General features: G+C 42.1%; 2 protein-coding genes across 3 annotated transcripts; one reads left to right on the top strand and one right to left on the bottom strand.

Annotated features, from left to right (window-relative positions):
- On the bottom strand, positions 1-6,853 carry LOC124042948. 2 transcript variants are annotated; one of them, XM_046361099.1, is made up of 11 exons: positions 6,718-6,853; positions 6,419-6,521; positions 5,997-6,119; positions 2,918-3,415; positions 2,548-2,706; positions 2,277-2,431; positions 1,838-1,936; positions 1,245-1,381; positions 1,034-1,117; positions 636-875; positions 1-498 (listed from the first exon to the last, which is right to left on the bottom strand). In XM_046361099.1, the coding sequence occupies exons 3-11, from the start codon at positions 6,088-6,090 to the stop codon at positions 285-287; spliced, it is 1,680 nt and encodes a 559-aa protein (XP_046217055.1). In that variant the 5' UTR covers positions 6,091-6,119; positions 6,419-6,521; positions 6,718-6,853; the 3' UTR covers positions 1-284. The 2 variants fall into 2 exon arrangements, with proteins under 2 accessions (XP_046217055.1, XP_046217056.1); XM_046361100.1 differs by having other exon boundaries at positions 6,419-6,481.
- A 5,229-nt stretch (positions 6,854-12,082) lies between these two features.
- Positions 12,083-19,600, top strand: LOC124044046 (plastin-2-like). The gene is made up of 16 exons (XM_046363399.1): positions 12,083-12,239; positions 15,293-15,369; positions 15,500-15,660; positions 15,795-15,924; positions 16,231-16,363; positions 16,484-16,565; positions 16,712-16,877; positions 17,044-17,186; positions 17,319-17,414; positions 17,603-17,798; positions 17,924-18,002; positions 18,094-18,208; positions 18,314-18,447; positions 18,587-18,707; positions 18,856-18,980; positions 19,083-19,600. Exons 2-16 carry the CDS (start codon positions 15,303-15,305, stop codon positions 19,213-19,215), a joined length of 1,881 nt encoding a protein of 626 aa, XP_046219355.1. The 5' UTR covers positions 12,083-12,239; positions 15,293-15,302; the 3' UTR covers positions 19,216-19,600.
- The last annotated feature ends 201 nt before the right edge of the window (positions 19,601-19,801 follow it).

Genomic DNA, 19,801 nt, shown 5'->3' with positions numbered 1-19,801 from the left:
CACAACTAGTATTCAGAAATACTTTATTTTAATTGGAGGTCAATGGAAAATTTAAAGACAATTAAAGTGCCATAATTATGGGAGTTTTCACATGCACTTGCTGTGCAAAATACATGTTTTGCAGACAACTACTCAAGGCTATATAAAGACAGTGACATCAGTAGACATTAGCCTACAATTGTTACAATTTGGCACAAGATTAGTAGAGCTGATGAGATAGATATTCAGAGGTCTTTGGCTATTAAGGCCAAGATATAGTAGCCTCAGTATTGGTTCCTTCATAGTCATGTTAGTTGTTCACTATTGTGAGTTGTGTCTTCTCCATACAGAAGACTGGAGAGACTCTTGGTCTGGATCTTGAAGTTCCAGTGGCATGCTGGGGTGCAGGCATAGAAGATGAAGGGCACTCTGTGTAGTCCGAAGATATTGTAGCAGGGCCGGATTACCTTGAGTCCAGGTCCGTACATAGGACCCCTACAGCAGTCACACACACCCACCCTGGGGACACAAAAAAACACACACACCATCAATGAAACAGTCATCTCTTTTACCTTAAAACAAACAAACATGGAGTTCATCCTTTATACTGTGTATTTATTTAGTTTAATCTGATCAGGGTCATGTAAATAGGCTACCTGCTAAGGGCCATCTGTGCCTCAGGGGGAAGGCTGGCGTAGCGCAGACAGGTGTCTGTGAGAGAGAGGATCATAGTGGCTGAGTGTTGCAGATCCTGGGGAGAGTTCCAGCTGCAGCTCTTCCAAAAGTAGGGGTGCATGTAGTTGTTGGAGATCCTGAGCTGGGTGAGGGAGAGGCGCAGGGCCCCACAGGGCAGGCCAGGCAGCTGGTTCCCCTCCACATTCAGGTACTCCAGAGTCCTGCAGACAGAGGTGTTCTGTTATATTTAAATAATAACACAAAGTGGGTACTTTACAAAGGTGGTGGGGGTAGGTGAGTTACCCCCATACAATATAAGACCTTGGAAAAAGCTCCATATCATGGTCTTTGCAGACTTACTGCCTACTCTAGACTGTACCTGAGTTTTCTGATGTCATTTGTTAGGGATGAGAGAAGGTTGTAGGATACATCTAGAAACTGCAGGTTGGGCAGCTGGTACAGCCTGTAGGTAGGACCAACAACACAGGACTCAGATCTGGGAGACCGACAGAGACTTCTAACAGCAGTGTAGGTTTATAACACTGTGGTATAACAAGTTCCCAACCCTGTAGCGCCCCCTTGTGGCTTACTCTGACGGCAGGGAGGTGATCTTGCAGAAGGAGATGACAAAGGTTTTGAGCCTGGTGAGTCTGTGGATGCCGGTAGGAATCTCCTCTATGGGGTTGTCTCTCATCTTCAGCACCTCCAACTGTGTGAGCTCATACACCTGTTTAAAGAGAGAGAGAAGATATATTTGGAAGTTGTCTTGCCATGGAATTGCAATGACATTTTGCAACATGATCAGAACCCCCTTTTCAGATAAATAGGCTCTAAAACAGGGTTCCCCAACTGGCGGCCTGCGGGCCTAATTTGGCCCACGGGGGATTTTATTTGGCCCCCCAACTTTTCGGAGCATTTTATTTTTTTATTTTATTGTTGGACATAAAAGACTGTAACAACACCAGCAAATCAGCTCCACGTGATTTTAATTTTGGAAATATGTTTCAAAGTATTCCTGAAACATAATAGAGAGATATACTGTATGTGATCGCATACAAATGTAAGCAAGGTTTGAAATGATTCGTTTTAGTCAAATATCTAGTTGATGATCACTGCTCTAAAACAACCCCAGTATATTGGTAAGACATGCTCATGGTTTGCCTCAGTTCAAAAGGCATCTCACCTCCACTGGGAAGATAGTGAAGTCATTGAAGGACAGGTTGAGGTAGAGCAGGCTCTGGGCCAGAGGAGGCAGATCAGGAAGCAGGGCAATGAAGTGGGCCTGAGAAAACGCACAGTAAATCAAACACACAGTCAAGGTTCAGAGAAAAAGGGAAGCTCTAGCTTGCATATTCCTCTTCAACTTCCTGTTATGCTAAGTTTGAGACAGTCGTTTCATTTCCTTTTAATGTTAGTCAGAATAAGTGATGTCTGTGTTTCTGTCGCTCTCAGTAATGCTGCAAAGAGTCTGAGAACAAATGTTTTTAATACATAAGGAATAAATGATAAAACAATAAGAAAAGGATACACAAATAATTGGCAAACAAGAGACTTGTAGAATTTGACACACACACACCCACACAAACACACAACACAGTAACAACACAGACAACACACAGCACCTTTAGGGTGAGTGCCTTGCCCCCCTCTGTCAGACAGTCCAGTATGGCCAGCTCAGATGGGTTGATGCCCTCTCCAGAGTGCCTGAACGGGGAGTGGGTCCGCCGAGAGCCCTGGAAGTGCTTGGTAGTCACAGAGTTCAGGATCACCTCCGTTCCTGCTCAAAGGAAAAATGTATTTATTTGCTACAAGAAAAACAGAACTTGGCTTTGTACAAACAACTCAATAGTGTTAGTTTTGTTACAGTAAGTTAGAAGGAAAACATGTTCTTGCCTAGGTATAGATTTTCCTGCTTCTGAACAGCTTGTCTTTCCCCTGGGGGTACCCATATCTCCACAGACTTCTGTTCAGACCTCCAGGTCCCATCTCCCAAACAGCTCCGCCGACACATCATCTGAGTTTGCACCTCCATACGGATCAATGCTGCCAGCTCTTATCAGATAACACACAACAAATGCTAACAACACACACAATACGCATGAAGAAACAGTACACCACTGTAACTTACACAAGCAAGCATCCTTGTCACACAATACTCACTAAATAATACACTAGTACTGGTGCATAATGAACACACCACAATCTGGATTATAGCCTACTACAATGGTAGGTAATCTTTTAACATATTATATACAGTATGTACCGCATATGATTTGCTTCTGTGGGATCCTGCTCTTGGCCTCTGGCAATTTCTCAGTGGACATCAGCTGCTTGGACACCTCAGTCTGCTGCCCTTTGTGCAGCTCCATCAGGAAAAGCCCAACCAGCTTCCTGTAGTTGCAGCGAGACAGTGCCACTTTCTTCAGGCCCTCTAGTGACTGAGCCCCACAGCCGCCGTTAGGGTCCCGCAGAAAGTCATTGAAGCTAAAACTAGGGGGAAAGGGGATGTATCTGGGGTCTGTCTTGAGGAGGTCGAGGAGGGGGATTTTTGGGAGAGTGCGTGGAGGTTTACAGGGGAATCCCTCAATTATTTCAGGTATTAGCATGGATGGGACCGAGGTCAGAGGAGTGGGAGCCACCCTAAAGGCTGCAGGGTCATAGTCCCAAAGAGGAAGCATGTGGCAGCTTGACTCACTCCGCCCGGTGGCACTGTCCTTCAGATCCCTTCTCTCTGTTGAGGGCAATGAGTCTATGATTGTACCTGGAAGAAACAAATGCAAGTTTCCCATGGCACTTTAACAGTTGGATCAAACGTAGATAGTGCTGACCAACATTTGTGTCATTTTTCATTTTTTAAACAACTAATTGACCAACAGTTCAATTATTTGAATTCCATTTCATTCATTTTTATTCTGTGAGCTCAATGCACACATTGCAGTCTCTCTACAGATAAATCAGATCCAGCCTGAACTGTGTGATGTTGTACGGAGTTGTAGTTTTGAACAGGCCAATATTCTCCATAGCTTAGCTCATAAATGTGGTAATTAACTACAATGACCATAATCCATTGTGCATCTGCTTGTCCAGTCTGTGTTTCTTTTACAAATGCACAATTGTGAGGGGATATTGAGAGCAGTAGTTGTTCGCAAGGTATCTCTACCTGAAAATACATGATCTAAGTGATTAATAGTTGGTATTCAGCAGAGATAACAGTATGCCTTATTTACTTTGAAGAACTACAAAATAGTGATTTTGTCAGAAAGCATAGGCAGCAGTGAAAACATGTGATTTGACACAACTGAAATATTTTATTAACATAAAGTAATGTGAACAAATGGGTAATAAGTTCTATGCAGTAATTTTACATGCATAAGTGTCATATATTGCCTTCCTTTCACCTACACATTGGGGAGAAATAAGAAAGATCAGTTCCGTAATTCTTTGTATTTTGGTTGTTCTCAGAGGAGGCTCAATTTGCCCGACTGACATAAATTGTCTGCCTTTTGGAATGTTCTTGCAATTTTCTCATAAAACGTGTCTAGAACATTAATATTGTATATTCTGAGAACATGGCAACCATGTCCTGTGTATGTTTGGTGGGACGTTGATGAAATATTCTTCTACCCTGAAAAAAACTGGGCACATGAATGTTCTTGCAACGTTCCATGAAAGGCATCAAGAACATTAATGTTGTATACTGAACAAATATATAAATAAACAAATATATAAACGCAACATGTAAAGTGTTGGTACCATGTTTCATGGGCTGAAATAAAAGATCCCAGAAATGTTCCACACGCACAAAAAGCTAATTTCTCTTTAATGTTGTGCTGGGGACAATAAAAGGGGACTCTAAAATGTGAGGTGACTGCAGGAATGTCCACTAGAGCTGTTAACAGATAATTTCATGTTTATTTCTCTCGCATAAGCCGCCTCCAATGTCATTTTAGAGAATGTGGCAGCACATCCAACAGGCGTCAACCGCAGACCATGTGTAACCACGCCAACCCAGGACCTCTACATCCGGCTTCTTCACCTGCGGGATCATCTGAGACCAGCCACCGGACAGCTGATGAAACTGTGGAATTGCACAACCGAAGAATGTCTGCACAAACTGTCAGAAACCGTCTCAGGGAAGCTCATCTGCGTGCTTGTCATCCTCACCAGGGTCTTTACCTGACTGCAGTTGGGCGTCGTAACAGACTTCAGTGGGCAAATGCTCACATTCGATGGCCACTGGCACGCTGGAGAAGTGTGCTCTTCATGGATTAATCTCGGTTTCAACTGTACTGGGCAGTTGTGTGGGCGAGCGGTTTTCTGATGTCAACGTCGTGAACAGAGTGCCCCATGGTGGCGGTGGGGTTATTGTATCGGCAGGCATAAGCTACGGACAACGAACACAATTGCATTTTATTGATGGCAATTTCAATGCACAGAGATACCATCAAAATATCCTGAGGGCCATTGTCATGCCATTCATCCACCACAATTACCTCATGTTTCAGCATGATAATGCACAGTCCCATGTCGCAAGGATCTGTACACAATTCCTGGTAGCTGAAAATGTCCCAGTTCTTCCATGGCCTGCATACTCACCAGACATATCACCCATTGAGCATGTTTGTGATGCTCTGGATCGACGTGTATGACAGCGTGTTCCAGTTCTGCCAATATTCAACAAATTCGCATAGACATTGAAGAGAAGTGGGACAACATTCCACAGGCCACAATCAACAGCCTGATCAACTCTATGCGAAGGAAATGTGTTGCGCTGCATGAGGCAAATCGTGGTCACACCAGACACTGACTGGTTTTCTGATCAAAAGTATCTGTGACCAACACATACATATCCGTATTCCCAAGCATATGAAATCCCTAGATAAGGAGCGTATATGAACTCTAACTCAGTAAAATCTGAACTTGTTGCATGTTGCTTTTAGATTTTTGTTCAGTGTATATTCTCAGAACATTGTAACCAAGTTCTAGATAAGTTATGCTTGACATTAAAGGAACATTCTCCTAACTTTAACACCAAAACATTCTAAAAAGGTTCTAAGAAGTTTTTTGCTAACATAGATAGAATGCGGTTCCCCTAACTAACAGAAAACTGGACACTCAAACATTAGGGGAACATTGGGGGTAACATTACAAATACGTTCCCTCTCCCTAGAATTGTCAACTGGGCAGAAAGATCCGTTTTAAGCTGCTGGAATGACTTTTCAGTTTCGCTTTTTTGTATCGTCCAATGGGGCAACCCCCGAGCAAGCTGAACTTGTGGGACTGCTCAAATCACTTGTCCCAGGCAATAGGGCAATCCCTGTATTACAATCCTTGTAACCTACCTGAAAGTATAGGCGAAGGAAGTGATTTCACAATGGGGGGATTCTTTTTAGGGGGCAAAGGCCTCCGAAGAAGCCGTGCACGTTCTGATGGCATAGCGACTCCACGGTGAAAGCTTCTATTTCCTGGCAAAAAAGTACAGTAGCTAAGTTTACTGTATACATTTACAGTTGCATAAATGTCTGACAATGACATTGATGTTCATGGGGAGGCTGCAGGCTAATCAGAGGGAGCAAAACTGGCAAGCCTAGTTGTTGGCAACCACAAACAACCAGTCATATAATAATAGCAACCAGTAGCCATGAATCTACCAAATAATGACATTTGAAACACGTTCAATATAAACATCACATTCTTAATTTCACATTTAGTTAACTAGCTCGTTTAGCTACATCATATTGTCCCTTTTTGGAGGCAAACTTACCGCTGAGATTTCCCTGGCCTCTATGTAAGTGGTGGAGAGTCGACCTCCCGATTCAGCAGAGCCCTTGGCAACCGCCATAACAACCGTCAAACAAATCAAGAGTCTGAGTCAAAAAACATTTAAAGATTTTTTTTGTTTTAAATAGTCTGAGTCAAATTGGGTGCATGCATATAATTCCGTTAAGAATGAAAATAGTAATTTAATATGATCTATATGTATGCTTGATTGTCTACTACACTAGAGTATGCAAGGTAGAGTAGGTTACTTTCTAAATGTTATCCGTTACAGTTACTACTTACCTGTCCAAAATTGTAATCAGTAACGTAATTTTTGGATTACCCAAACTCAGTAATGTAATCGGATTATATTCAGTTACTTTTTAAATGACTTTCCCCTTAAGAAGAAGAAGACAACTAACGGTTTTCAGTAGAAAGGATCGGACCAATATGCAGCGTGGTACGTGTGCATGTTAATATTTATTTAAACTGAACACAAAACCAAAATAACAAGAGAACGAACGAAAACGAAACAGTTTTGTCTGGTGCAGACACAGAGACATAAAACAACTACCCACAAATCATAGTGGGAAAACAGGCTGCCTATGTATGGTTCTCAATCAGAGACAAAGCTAAACAGCTGCCTCTGATTGGGAACCATACCAGACCAAACACTAATTCAAAAACATAGAACAACACATAGAATGCCAACCCCAATTCACGCCCTGACCAAACTAAAATAGAGACGGAAAAAGGAACTAAGGTCAGGACGTGACAACAACAATGCATGTTACCAATTGAACGACATCTACTGCAGGATAAATTTATGTTAAAGTTTACATAGCTGGCAGTATATGGATGTTATATTTTACTTTATGGTTATGTAGGCTTCTTCTAACCCATCGCTTTTTTACTACATTTAATAATATGATTAAATTGTAATTTTACATTAAAAACAAAAGTCTATCAGAATTCCAGTCATTCCAAAAAATATGATACCCCTTGATCTTCAAGAATAGGACTTGGAAATATGAAAGTATAGATGAGCCAAATTGTTTTACCTGAGCATAACCAGAAAACTAAGGACTTATTAGCCAGCCCTACTCTGTTGTTTATGATTTTGTTGTCATGGAGGACAGATTGGGCTCATTGATTTGAGTTGAAAAATAAATGCTGTGCTCATGGAATGGCATGCTTTGAGCACTACTGAAAAGTGCTATTTACATGTGAAAAAATAATGCCATGTGCTGTATTTGCTATAGGCCTATTGTTGACCTTTTTGTTGGTGACACTTTGATATCTTGCGGGCAGCTGTTTAAGTGGCAAATCTACAGATGAAACAATAACAAAACGGTCACCCCGCCTGGTTTAGTAAAAAGCTGAGGGATGGGCCTGGAGAAATGTAACCAATAAAAGCCTCACTTTTATTCTATATGCTGGGATCCGCACTATGCCTTTGTTGCAAGAGCGCATATTTCACTGGCTGTCCACTGGTTTCAAAAACTATGATTGATAGGCAGCTTAAACTTCTTGAATTCAACCATTATTGGATTCAAATACACATTTAGATTTGTGAACAGTCATCCACAACAACCCAAATCCGTAAGGCGCAAATAGCTAAATCAAATCCATTTTTATTTGTCACATGCACTGAATACAACAGGTGTATGTGGACGAATGTGGCAGGGTCTACAGACAATCACGGACTACAAAAAGAAACAAAAGGCACATCACAGACACAGACGTCTTGCTTCCAGACTAACTAAACACCTTCTTTGCCTGCTTTGAGGATAATACAGTGCCACCGACGTCGCCCACTACCAAGGACTGTGGGCTCTCCTTCTCTGTGGCCGACATGAGTAAGACATTTAAATCTGTTAACCCTTGCAAGGCTACAGCCCAGACGGCATCCCTAGCCGCGTCCTCAGACCATGCACAGACCAGCTGGCTGGTGTGTTTACGGACATATTCAATCACTCCCTATCCCATTCTGCTGTCCCCACATGCTTCAAGATGGCCACCATTGTTCCTGTTCCCAAGAAGGAAAAGGTAACTGAACTAAATGACTATCGCCTCGTAGCAGTCACTTTTATCATCATGAAGTGCTTTGAGAGACTAGTCAAGGATCATATCACCTCTATCTTACCTGTCACCCTAGACCCACTGTAATTTTCATACCGCCCCAATAGGTCCACAGACAATGCAATCAACATCACACTGCACACTGCCCTGTCCCATCAGGAGGCTGAAGAAATGTGGCTTGTCACCTAGAACCCTCACAAACTTTTACAGATGCACAATTGAGAGCATCCTGTCGGGCTGTATCACTGCCTGGTATGACAACTGCACCGCCCGCAACCGCAGGCCTCTCCAGAGGATTTTGCAGTCTGCACAACTCATCACCAGGGGCAAACTACCTGCCCTCCAGCACACCTACAGCACCCGATGTCACAGGAAGACCAAAAAGATCATCAAGGACAACAACCACCCGAGCCACTGCCTGTTCAGAAGGCGAGGTCAGTATAGAGGCATAAAAGCTGGGACCGAGAGACTGAAAAATAGCTTCTATCTCAAGGCCATCAGACTGTTAAACAGAACATCACTAACACAGAGAGGCTTCTGCCTACACACAGACTTGAAATAGTTGGCTACTTTAATAAATGGATCACTAGTTACTTTAATAATGCTACTTTAAGAATGTTTATATATCTTGCATTACTCAACCCATATGTATATACTGTATTTTATACAATCTATTGCATTTTGCCTATGCCGCTCGGTCATTGATCATCCATATATTTATATGTACATATTCTTATTCCATCACTTTCCTTGTTTTGTGTGGATTAGGTAGTTGTTGTGGAATTGTTAGATTACTTGTTAGATATTGCAGCACTGTCGGAACTAGAAGCACAAGCATTTCACTACACTCGCAATAACATCTGCTAACCAATGTGTATGTGACCAATAACATTTTATTTTATTTGTGGATACCTTACCATGAAATGTTTACTTACAAGCCCTTAACCAACAATGCAGTTCAAGAAATAGAGTTAATAAAATATTTACTAAATAAACTAAAGTAAATAAAATCGAATCAATCAATAGGCAACACACGAAATGTACATAACATTAACAAGACTATATAAAGGGGGTACGGGTACCTAGTCAATGTGCTGGGGTACAGATTAATGGAGGTCATTTGTAAAGTGACTTTGCATAGATAATAAACAGCGAGTAGCATTAATGTAAATAGTCCGTGTGGCCACTTGTTTAGTTTAGTTGTTCAGCAGAGAACAGTCCATGACTTGGGAACAGTCTATGACGGGAGTTTTTGACAATTTTTCGGGCTTTTCTCTAACACCGCCTAGTATATAGATCCTGGATGTCAGGAAGCTTGGCCCCAGTGATGTACTGGGCCGTACGCACTACCCTCTGTAGCGCCTTCCGGTCAGATGCAGAGTAGTTGCCATACCAGGCGGTATTGCAACCAGTCGGGATGCTCTCGATGGTGCAGCTGTAGAACGTTTTGAGGATCTGAGGACCCATGCCAAATCTTTTCAGTCTCCTGAGGGGGAAAATGTGTTGTTGTGCCCTCTTCACAACTGTCTTGGTGTGTTTGGACCATGATAGTTTGTTGGTGATGTGGACACTAAGGAACTTGAAACTCTCGACCAGCGCCACTTCAGTCCTGTCGATGTTAATGGTGGCCTGTATGGCCCTCCGTTTCCAATAGTCCATGATCAGCTCCTTTGTCTTGCTCACATTGAGAGAGAGGTTGTTGTCCTGGCACAACACTGCCAGGTCTCTGACCTCCTCCCTGTAGGCTGTCTCATCGTTGTTAGGGATCAGGTCTACGACTGTTGTGTCGTCAGCAAACTTAATGGTATTGTAGTCGTGCTTAGCCACACAGTCGTGGGTGAACAGGGAGTACAGGAAGGGACTAAGCACGCACCCCTGAGGGGCCCCAGTGTTGAGGATCAGCGGGGCAGATGTGTTGTTGCCTACCCTTACCACCTGGGGGTGGCCTGTCAGGAAGTCCAGGATCCAGTTGCAGAGGGAGGTGTTTAGTCCCAGGGTCCTTAGTGAAGCTTAGTGATGAGCTTTGTGGGAACTAGGGTGTTGAACGCTGAGCTGTAGTCAATAAGCACCCTTCTCACATAGTGTTCCTTTTCTCCAGGTGGGATAGGGCAGTGTGGAGTGCGATTGAGATCATCTGTGGATATGTTGGGGTGGTATGTGAATTGGAGTGGATCTAGGGTTTCTGGCATGATGTTGCTGATGTGAGAGCAGAGGTGTGATTCACATCAATGCGCTATGTAGATATCAATAACAGGTGATATCCGTATCGCCATTGACTACACTGCTTGTCACGCTCGTCGAAAGGAATGGACCTAGGCGCTGCATTGTGAGCATACATTTTACTTTATTTATAATGTTGCCAACAAAACAAGAAATAACAAACATAAAGCTACGTAGTGCTCGCAGACCACTATACATAGACAACTACCCACAATCACAGGTGGGTAAAAAGGGCTGCCTAAGTATGATCCCCAATCAGAGACAACGATAGACAGCTGACTCTGATTGGGAACCACACTCGTCCAGAAACAAAGAAATAAAGAACATAGAATGCCCACCCAAACCACACCCTGACCAAACAAATAGAAACATAAACATAAACAAGCTCTCTAAGGTCAGGGTGTGTGACACTGCTGTCATCCTTACCTCCAAGCGTTTATTCAAGTTGGATAATCTTTGGATGCCGACAGCAGTTGCACCATTGGAAGCCATAGCTTGGACTATAGCCTACAAAAGCCTATTCCTGCTCTTTTCCCGCGATCCATCGAACACATTTGGTGTGTCATCATAGTGGTCTCTGACTTGTGGTCAGACTCATTCAGGTGGAACAAACTTAAACTTGCCCTTTTTCTCAATGCTGATATGAATGTCTTTAAGAAAACCGAGAAGTGTCAAAGATTTTTTTCGCAAACATTCTTTCTGAATTTAAAAGTAATCCTCAAAGTAATAATATAGTTTTTCAAAAGTTTCTGTAATCTGATTACAATATTTTTGCTGGTAATGTAACGGATTACAGTTACTGTTTTTTGTAAACATGTACATGTAATGCATTACTCCCCAACCCTGAGAGCATGCCAATGCAAACATGGCAGAAAAGGTATGTATGACAATGTTACATGAAGTGTGAAAAATAAGTATTGTCTTTTATCAGTAAAATATATTCTTAGCTCAACTTGCCCGACAAAGCCTGAAGAACATATGCACATACAGGTCCATTTTTGCAGGTGCTGGAGTTGCTCGCCCAACTGCCATAAATGCCATAATTTGTCATTTTTTCACTTAAACAATGAGGAGGAACCAGAAAGATCAGTCTTAGGTAGTTATGAGTCAAATAAATTCTCAGAGCAGGCTCAACTTGCACGACTGCCATAAATGCCATAAATTGTCTATCTTTCACATAAGCAATGTGGAGGAACCAAAAAAAACAGTTTTAGGCTAGTGGAATATTTTGCCGTTTCTTTTTTTCATTGGGGCAACCTCAGAGCAGGCCCAACTTGCTCCCACCTTGATAACTCCGTGGCAGGCAGCATATTGCCATATAAAGACACAACGTCTTTCATTTCTCTTAGTGAAGTTGTCCTGGGTTGCATGTCACTTCCTTCCAAGTACATTCGTTGTCAGTTGATTCTGAGGGAGAGACAGTGCACTGCCTGTGAAGCAGTGAGAGCAGCCAACACACTGAAGGAAGGAGAGTGAGTCAGAGACCACACAGACAGGACTTCCAGTCAACTCACCTCCCTAAGGTAATTCAATCTCCTGACCTTGGGGCCTCTCTGTGTCCGTGTCTGTGTGTGCCTCTGCATGTGTCAGTATTTCATTGAATCTACTGGGAGTATGGTCTGTGACTGCATGTTGATTTTGATGAGGATGAAGATGAATGATGATGATAAGGATGATGAGTTTCTGTTGCTTTAACAGTCCACAAGTGTTCATAGGTGGTCCTGTGTGTTAATAGATGGTGTCTTCCTGGATCTGAGGGCACCATCTGTAGCTTGTGTTGATTTACAGTAGCCTAACAGTATTCTCTTGCTACTTTATCATCCAAGGACTGTTGTTACACAGTCACATAATACATTGATACAGTATTACCAAAATTGTTATATAGCCCTAAGTGAATTCTGATGTTCACAGGAGAAGCATTGCCATGTCATGACTTTAGTTTTAGTATCAGCATGGTGGCAGAGAGCAGAAGTAGTGTAAATCATAGCATAGTGTTTAAACAGGAAGTTAGTTGGGTTGTGGTTAGCCTTGCTGCAACTGCTGAAAATTCTAACATGTGAAGCCAACAGTAACTTAGTGAAACATTTACATTTTCTAAAAGTTTCCAACATATCATCACTATTCATCCAATAACGTTAAGCATGTAGAATTTGCTGGCACATACACATCTGTAATCTTCAACTCGCCACTGCTGTAGTCATTTAGAAATGATGAACAATAAATAACACATACTATATGTTGTCTTTCAATAGTGCTTGAATAATTAATAACACACTGTACTTAAAGGGGCAGTGCTGTTAACTTCATTTTCCTTTTTTTAATGATTTTAACAAAATATGAGGTCGAAAATAACACTCTTAAATTGTGCAAAAGATGATAATGCCCTTTTTGTGTAAGAGCTGTTTAAAAAAAAGCCTGAAATTTCAGCCTGTTTAGGTGGTGCAAATCTTTTGGCCCACATCGTGATTATAATAGATCAGTGAGTGTTCATCTGGGTAAGGTGGTGGGCTCTAGACCATCCTATCAGCCAATCAGGGCTGTGCATGTAAATATCTTAAAATGTGTTTCCTAACATCCACATGATCAGACTGAGCATTTCAAGGGCCAAAGGAGGCTCAGGGAAATAAATGATAACAAATATATTTGGGCGTTATTTTCGTTAAATAAACAGTCATGATTTACAAATAAAATTACAGACTGCATGGGGGCTTTAAAGGAGTGGGCTTTGTCATACAGAACAAATGAGAGAAACTGAGTGAGCACAATTAATTGATGTATGGAGATTCATTTGAGTGACAGACAGATTGGCTTTGATAAATGTCCACATCATAATATTGTTCCAGTAAATCTCTATTTCTCTAACTAATCCATGCAAACGTACCTTTTCATTTGATTATTTTCTTAGTACGTAATGAATAACCTGTCTGTTTATTAAAAGAGACCAAGATTTGCATGTGAAATCCGCGGTACCATGACTGATGTTTGTGGGTATTGCAGTTTTACTTCCGTAGAGGCCCTTGATGATTTTAGTGGCTGAGACCACAGGGAATCCTTGATGATTGATGATGGTTTTAAGGATTTCAAATCAAGGAACTGGATTTGCTTGATGAAAGATAACACCCCTCATGATCAAGTTGCAAAGACACATTTACTTCATCATCTAAAAGGCAGGTGGCCTAGTGGTTAGAGTGTTGGGCCAGTAACTGAAAGGTTGCTGTATCGAATCTCTGTAGTTCTGCCCCTTAGCAAGGCAGTTAACCTACTGTTCCCCGGTAGGCCATCATTGTAAATAAGAATTTGTTCTTAGCTGACTTGCCTAGTTAAATAAAGGTTCACTATTATTTTTTATTTTTTAAAGTAAAGCCTGGGTAAAGGTCAGCCTTAAAAAGGCAGTAATATCATATTGTTAGATTAGTGAACATTACACTGTGCCATCCAGTGTGTGGTTAATTGAATAATCATAGAGTGTTTCAGTGCTGATTGGACTGTAGTGCTTACAAAGTTACAAAGCTGGTCATTCTGAGCCATGGTGTGTAAATACATCAGTTTCACTTACATTTACATTTACATTTAAGTCATTTAGCAGACGCTCTTATCCAGAGCGACTTACAAACCTCTATAGCTATAGTGTGAGAAAGGGAACAAAACCCCGATTTCCTTGTTTTGACTTATTTGAGCATTCAAAACTGTGCTACTACATACCCACTGGGCAAAACGTGGTTGAATCAACTTTTTTTCCACATAATTTCAACAAAAAATTGTAATGTTATGATGTTGAATCAACGTGGAAAACTAATTGGATTTGCAAAGTCACCCCAACTTTGAACCTAAATCCAATGGCATGATGACATTTTTGTTGATTTCACATTGAAGTCACAGAAACTCAACTGAAATTAAATCAAAACTAGACGTTGAAATGATGTCTGTGTCCAGTGGGTACATTGTTGAATATAAATGAATAATGGTCTCTAGACCCTTCTCCACACTATAGGTTTAGAAAACCATCGATACAATCTCTAGGAGCCAAGCTGATTTGTCTTGGGTGACAATGGAAAGAGAAACATGTGTTACTCATCTCCAAACTTCACACCTCTGAGGCAAGCAGAGCAGACCTAGTTTGAAGTAGGTCTCTGTCTCTAACATGACCTTTTATCTCTCGCTGTATCTGTGGTATACAGCTTTAGCAGCCTCATTGAAACCGCACAGTGAATGGCAGCCATTCTTCCTGTCTGTTATCACTACAGCTACATCTACTCCCCTCTCAACTCAGACTGGGGCCTGAAATGTATACTCAGTCCTATGACAGATGAAATAAAGACATGAATAAAGATATGAATCGTGTAAATGACCTCACCACTTTAGCAGAAGTAGGAAGGAAGTAGCTTGCTAGAAGCAGGATGTTTCACAAAGAAATAGACATCAGAGCCCAGAACCTCTGGGTAGAGCACATTTTTTTTAATTATCACAATGACAAAATGCTAAAATTGAATATTTATTCTAGTTCCTCCCTGTTGAGTATGTTCAGTACCGTATGGTTTAGTGAAAAAAAGGTGAAGTTATGTGTAACTGGTTTCAGATTCCACAAGATGGCTGCTCCAGCACAGATCTCTCAGGATGAGTTGGAGGAACTGAGAGAAGCCTTTGCTAAGATCGGTGAGAGCCTGACAGGGAAATTCATTGTAGACTCACTTCACTCTCTCACTCTTATCCTGGGTCCCTGATTATTTTTGCATTCAACAAGGCTACATTCTATGTGACCTTTGACCTATATTTCTTATTCCAGATGTTGATTCTCACGGCCACATTGGCACAGATGAGCTCAATGACCTGTTCAAAGCTGCCAACCTGCCATTGCCAGGATACAGAGTCAGAGAGATCATCCAGGATCTTACCAAGACAGGAGACCTGCATGACGGCAAAGTCACCTTCAACGAGTTTGCCAATGTAAGCTCAGAGGTCAATAGGTCAAAATACATGACAGTTACAGAAAGTCAATGTCAAAGAAGAGCAGACCACACCTTGAGACATCTTGACATGACACCAGAAATACATGGTCTCATCTCTTCTCGTTCACTAAGGTGGTCCATGGACTGAAGAGCACAGAGGTGGCTAAAACCTTCAAGAAAGCTATCAACAAGAAGGAGGGCATCTATGCTGTAGCAGGAACCTCAGAGCAGTCCAGCTCAGGCACACAGCACTCCTACTCAGGTGACTGTCCCTACTTGTTTCACTGGCTGAGAATACCCCCAAGATATCTACTTCGGTCTGTCTAGATACATCTGTAGCCAACATCACACAGAAAGCACTTATCATTCAAATGAGGCATACAGAACCACATCTATCTCTATATGTGGAAAAATCCATTAGTACAACAAGACTTCCTGGTCTGTGAAGTTACACATCTATACGTCTCTGATTGACCAATGTATACAAATATTTCTCCATAAATACAAATACTCCTACATATTTAATGTTGTGCATTCCCCCCATGCCCACACATTTCTCCACTGACAGAGGAGGAGAAGGTGGCTTTTGTGAACTGGGTGAATAAGGCATTGGAGAAAGACCCAGACTGCAAGCATGTCCTCCCCATGGACCCCACCACTAACGACCTGTTCACCGCTGTCGGAGATGGGATCGTTCTATGGTACTTTCTAACTGGTCTCATGGACTTACTTTAGAGTATGTGCAACCTTGATGATATAAATCAATCCCTACGGAAATATTCCATTGGTATCAACCTATGCACTTCTCCTTCACCTGGTAGTAAGATGATCAATCAGTCTGTTCCGGACACCATCGATGAGAGAACCATCAACAAGAAGAAACTCACACCCTTCACCATCCAGGTAACCTTTTACAGACTGTTCAACACCAGCTGACTCAGAGGACTGCAGCTTTGTATAACCCATTGACAGCCATTTCTTTGTCATTATATACAGTATATACTGTATGCCATGCACAGGTATCTATACTGTTTTGTGTGCTCTAACAGGAGAATCTGAACCTGGCTCTTAACTCTGCGTCGGCCATCGGCTGCCACGTGGTAAACATCGGAGCAGAGGACCTGAAGGAAGGCAGGCAGCATCTGGTTCTAGGCCTGCTCTGGCAGGTCATCAAGATCGGCTTGTTCGCAGACATTGAGATCAGCAGAAACGAAGGTGTGTGTGTTACATGTTTATTTGAATATGGATTTTCAATGTTTTGGTGTGTTTTATAACTTTATAACATGTGAGTGTGTATGTATATCTACAGTACTGTACATCACTTGATCTCTGTAGCTATGTATGTTAAAGAGTGTGTTATTTCAATGATGTGTGTGTGCAGCTCTGATAGCCCTTCTGAGGGATGGGGAGAGCCTGGAGGACCTGATGAAGCTTTCCCCAGAGGAGCTGCTGCTGCGTTGGGCCAACTACCACCTGGAGGAGGCCGGCTGCTCCAAGATCAACAACTTCAGCTCTGACATCAAGGTGGGTCATACGCACCATGTCTATCCTGAATCGTCATATGACTGTGTTGGTACTGGATTGTCATATGACTGTGTCGGTCCGGGATCTTTTTGTGCATTTGTGATTGTATACATTTTTTGTTTTGCATAACAGGATTCCAAGGCCTACTACAACATCCTGAACCAAGTGGCCCCTAAGGGAGATGAGGAGGGAATCCCTCTGATTGCCATCGACATTTCAGGGATAAGGGTACATGGTCATCCCACCCTATAAAACATCATCCATTACAATTCCATTTTAGGCAATCTGGTCAACAGACAGTGCCGTTCTCCTTTTTTGGTTAAAAGTGCCTTCTAAATTGACCGTATTATCAATGAGTGATGCATCATAGATACAGTAGATGTTGCTGTTAAATCTCTCCCTACCGCCCCCTGCAGGAGAAAGAGGACATAAAGAGAGCAGAGTGCATGTTGGAGCAGGCTGACCGTCTTGGCTGCCGACAGTTTGTTACAGCAACCGATGTAGTCCGCGGCAACCCCAAGCTGAACTTGGCGTACATTGCCAACCTGTTTAATAAGTATCCTGCCCTGAAGAAGCCAGAGAACCAGGACATTGACTGGAGCTCCATCGAGGGTCAGTGTTGGGACCATCCCAAACCATAACCTAGTTCTTGAGCATCCCCTCTTCCTGATAAAATAATATAAACCATATATACAGTACAAGGCCTGAATCAGTGTGTAATGTTATGTCACTTACAGGTGAGACCAGAGAGGAGCGCACCTTCAGGAACTGGATGAACTCCCTGGGGGTCAACCCTCGTGTCAACCACCTCTATGTGTAAGTACAGTACAGGTCACTCCATCTTATTATACACCATTTCCAATCATTTGGAAACCACACAAATGTAATGTGTGTGCATGTTTTACAGGGACATAGATGATGCTTTGGTCATCTTCCAGCTCTATGAGAAGATCAATGTGCCAGTGGATTGGGACAGAGTAAACAAACCCCCTTACTCCAAACTGGGCAGCAACATGAAGAAGGTGAGACTATGAACAATAAGTGTTCGCCCACAGTGAGATCATGATTAAACTGATCGATTGATTGAATTATTATTCATTGATTTATTATGCATTTGTCTGTGCCAGTTGGAGAACTGTAACTATGCAGTGGAGCTGGGGAAGAATGAGGCTAAGTTCTCCCTGGTAGGAATTGCTGGACAGGACCTGAACGAGGGCAACCGAAAACTCACCCAGGCCCTGCTGTGGCAGCTGATGAGGAGGTAATGCAACAGAACATTCTTAAAAATGCTTTAGATATTTTTTCCCCTGTTCAGGTCATGTGATCAGGAAATACTCATAAGCAGGCTCAGTGCCTACTCCATAATTCCACATTTAGAAGGATCCATCTCTTTCTCTCAGGTACACGCTGAACATTCTGGAGGAGCTTGGTGACGGGCAGAAGGTGAATGACGACACCATCATCACCTGGGTCAACGACACACTCACACAGGCTGGCAAAGGCACCATCTCTGGATTCAAGGTAGGCTGTAACTCTGCTGTTTAACATTTTCTGACCATGGTACCTTTTTTTGAAGTACTAGACTTCATTCTACTTTTCCAAGTAGAATAAGTAAAAAAATAAAGCATCCACCACAGCAATAGCTCAGTGTGTGTGTGTACCTCTGTAGGATGGGTCCATAGCCACCAGTATGCCAGTCCTGGACCTGATTGATGCCATCCAGCCAGGCTCCATCCGCTATGACCTAATCAAGGTGGAGGACCTGACTGAGGAAGAGAAGCTCAATAACGCCAAGTACGTACCATATGATGACAACATTTGAGTACTAGCTTGATGAAAGAGATGACATGTTCAGGACAACAGCTAAGATGTCCCCTAAATCCTGCCTGTCGTCAGGTATGCCATCTCCATGGCCAGGAAGATCGGAGCGCGGGTGTACGCCCTGCCTGAAGACCTGGTGGAGGTGAAACCTAAGATGGTGATGACAGTGTTCGCCTGCCTGATGGCCCGGGGCATGAAGAGGGTGTAGGGGTCACAACCCCACAGAACACATCACATGAAGAGGTGATCAGTATAACAACCATAATCAGGTTATAGAAGATATTAGCTCACTAGGTCAATACTAATTCAGTAATGTAGCTAGTATGTCTGGAAATCTGTGATTCAAAACTCAGGGCTAATAATGAAGAGCAGAAAACAAATAATAATACTGTACCTGGAGTTATACTGGAAATATACTAAATATATTTTTTAAATGTAGCATCTTATTTTGATATAAGATTTAGCTCTTTTTTAACATAGAAACTTCTTTACTTGATGCTATTCATTTCAAATTGTGACCATTTTGCTTTCAGACTAACATTTGTGAAAAGATATCAGGGAAACAGATTTTTATATAAATAATTGAAAACGAATGTTGTGTGTCTTGGTTTTGTTCACATGTATTATAATGCTCTACACCTGTATGAGCAGTTCCCTTACAAATAGTTATTCTGCCTTGAGAACCTATTCATGTCATAAATCATCTAGTTCCCCCATTCAAAACAGAATCCAACATTCCTGTATCTGCATGTACTGTATGTCTCACCATGTTCAGTAGAAAATACAATCCAACA

This window comes from Oncorhynchus gorbuscha, linkage group LG09 (assembly GCF_021184085.1).
Source record: "Oncorhynchus gorbuscha isolate QuinsamMale2020 ecotype Even-year linkage group LG09, OgorEven_v1.0, whole genome shotgun sequence".
In the NCBI taxonomy this organism is placed as follows: domain Eukaryota; kingdom Metazoa; phylum Chordata; class Actinopteri; order Salmoniformes; family Salmonidae; genus Oncorhynchus; species Oncorhynchus gorbuscha.
This window is presented reverse-complemented; position numbering and strand designations above follow the sequence as displayed.

Coding starts and splice junctions, on each gene's coding strand:
- LOC124042948 (XM_046361099.1), bottom strand. CDS start 6,090: ATGCCATCAGAACGTGCACGGCTTCTTCGGAGGCCTTTGCCCCCTAAA. Junction 1,118..1,244: donor ATCACCTCCCTGCCGTCAGA/GTAAGCCACAAG, acceptor TCCTACCTACAG/GCTGTACCAGCTGCCCAACC. Junction 876..1,033: donor AATGACATCAGAAAACTCAG/GTACAGTCTAGA, acceptor CTCTGTCTGCAG/GACTCTGGAGTACCTGAATG.
- LOC124044046 (XM_046363399.1), top strand. CDS start 15,303: ATGGCTGCTCCAGCACAGATCTCTCAGGATGAGTTGGAGGAACTGAGA. Junction 15,925..16,230: donor CACACAGCACTCCTACTCAG/GTGACTGTCCCT, acceptor CTCCACTGACAG/AGGAGGAGAAGGTGGCTTTT. Junction 18,708..18,855: donor GCACCATCTCTGGATTCAAG/GTAGGCTGTAAC, acceptor GTACCTCTGTAG/GATGGGTCCATAGCCACCAG.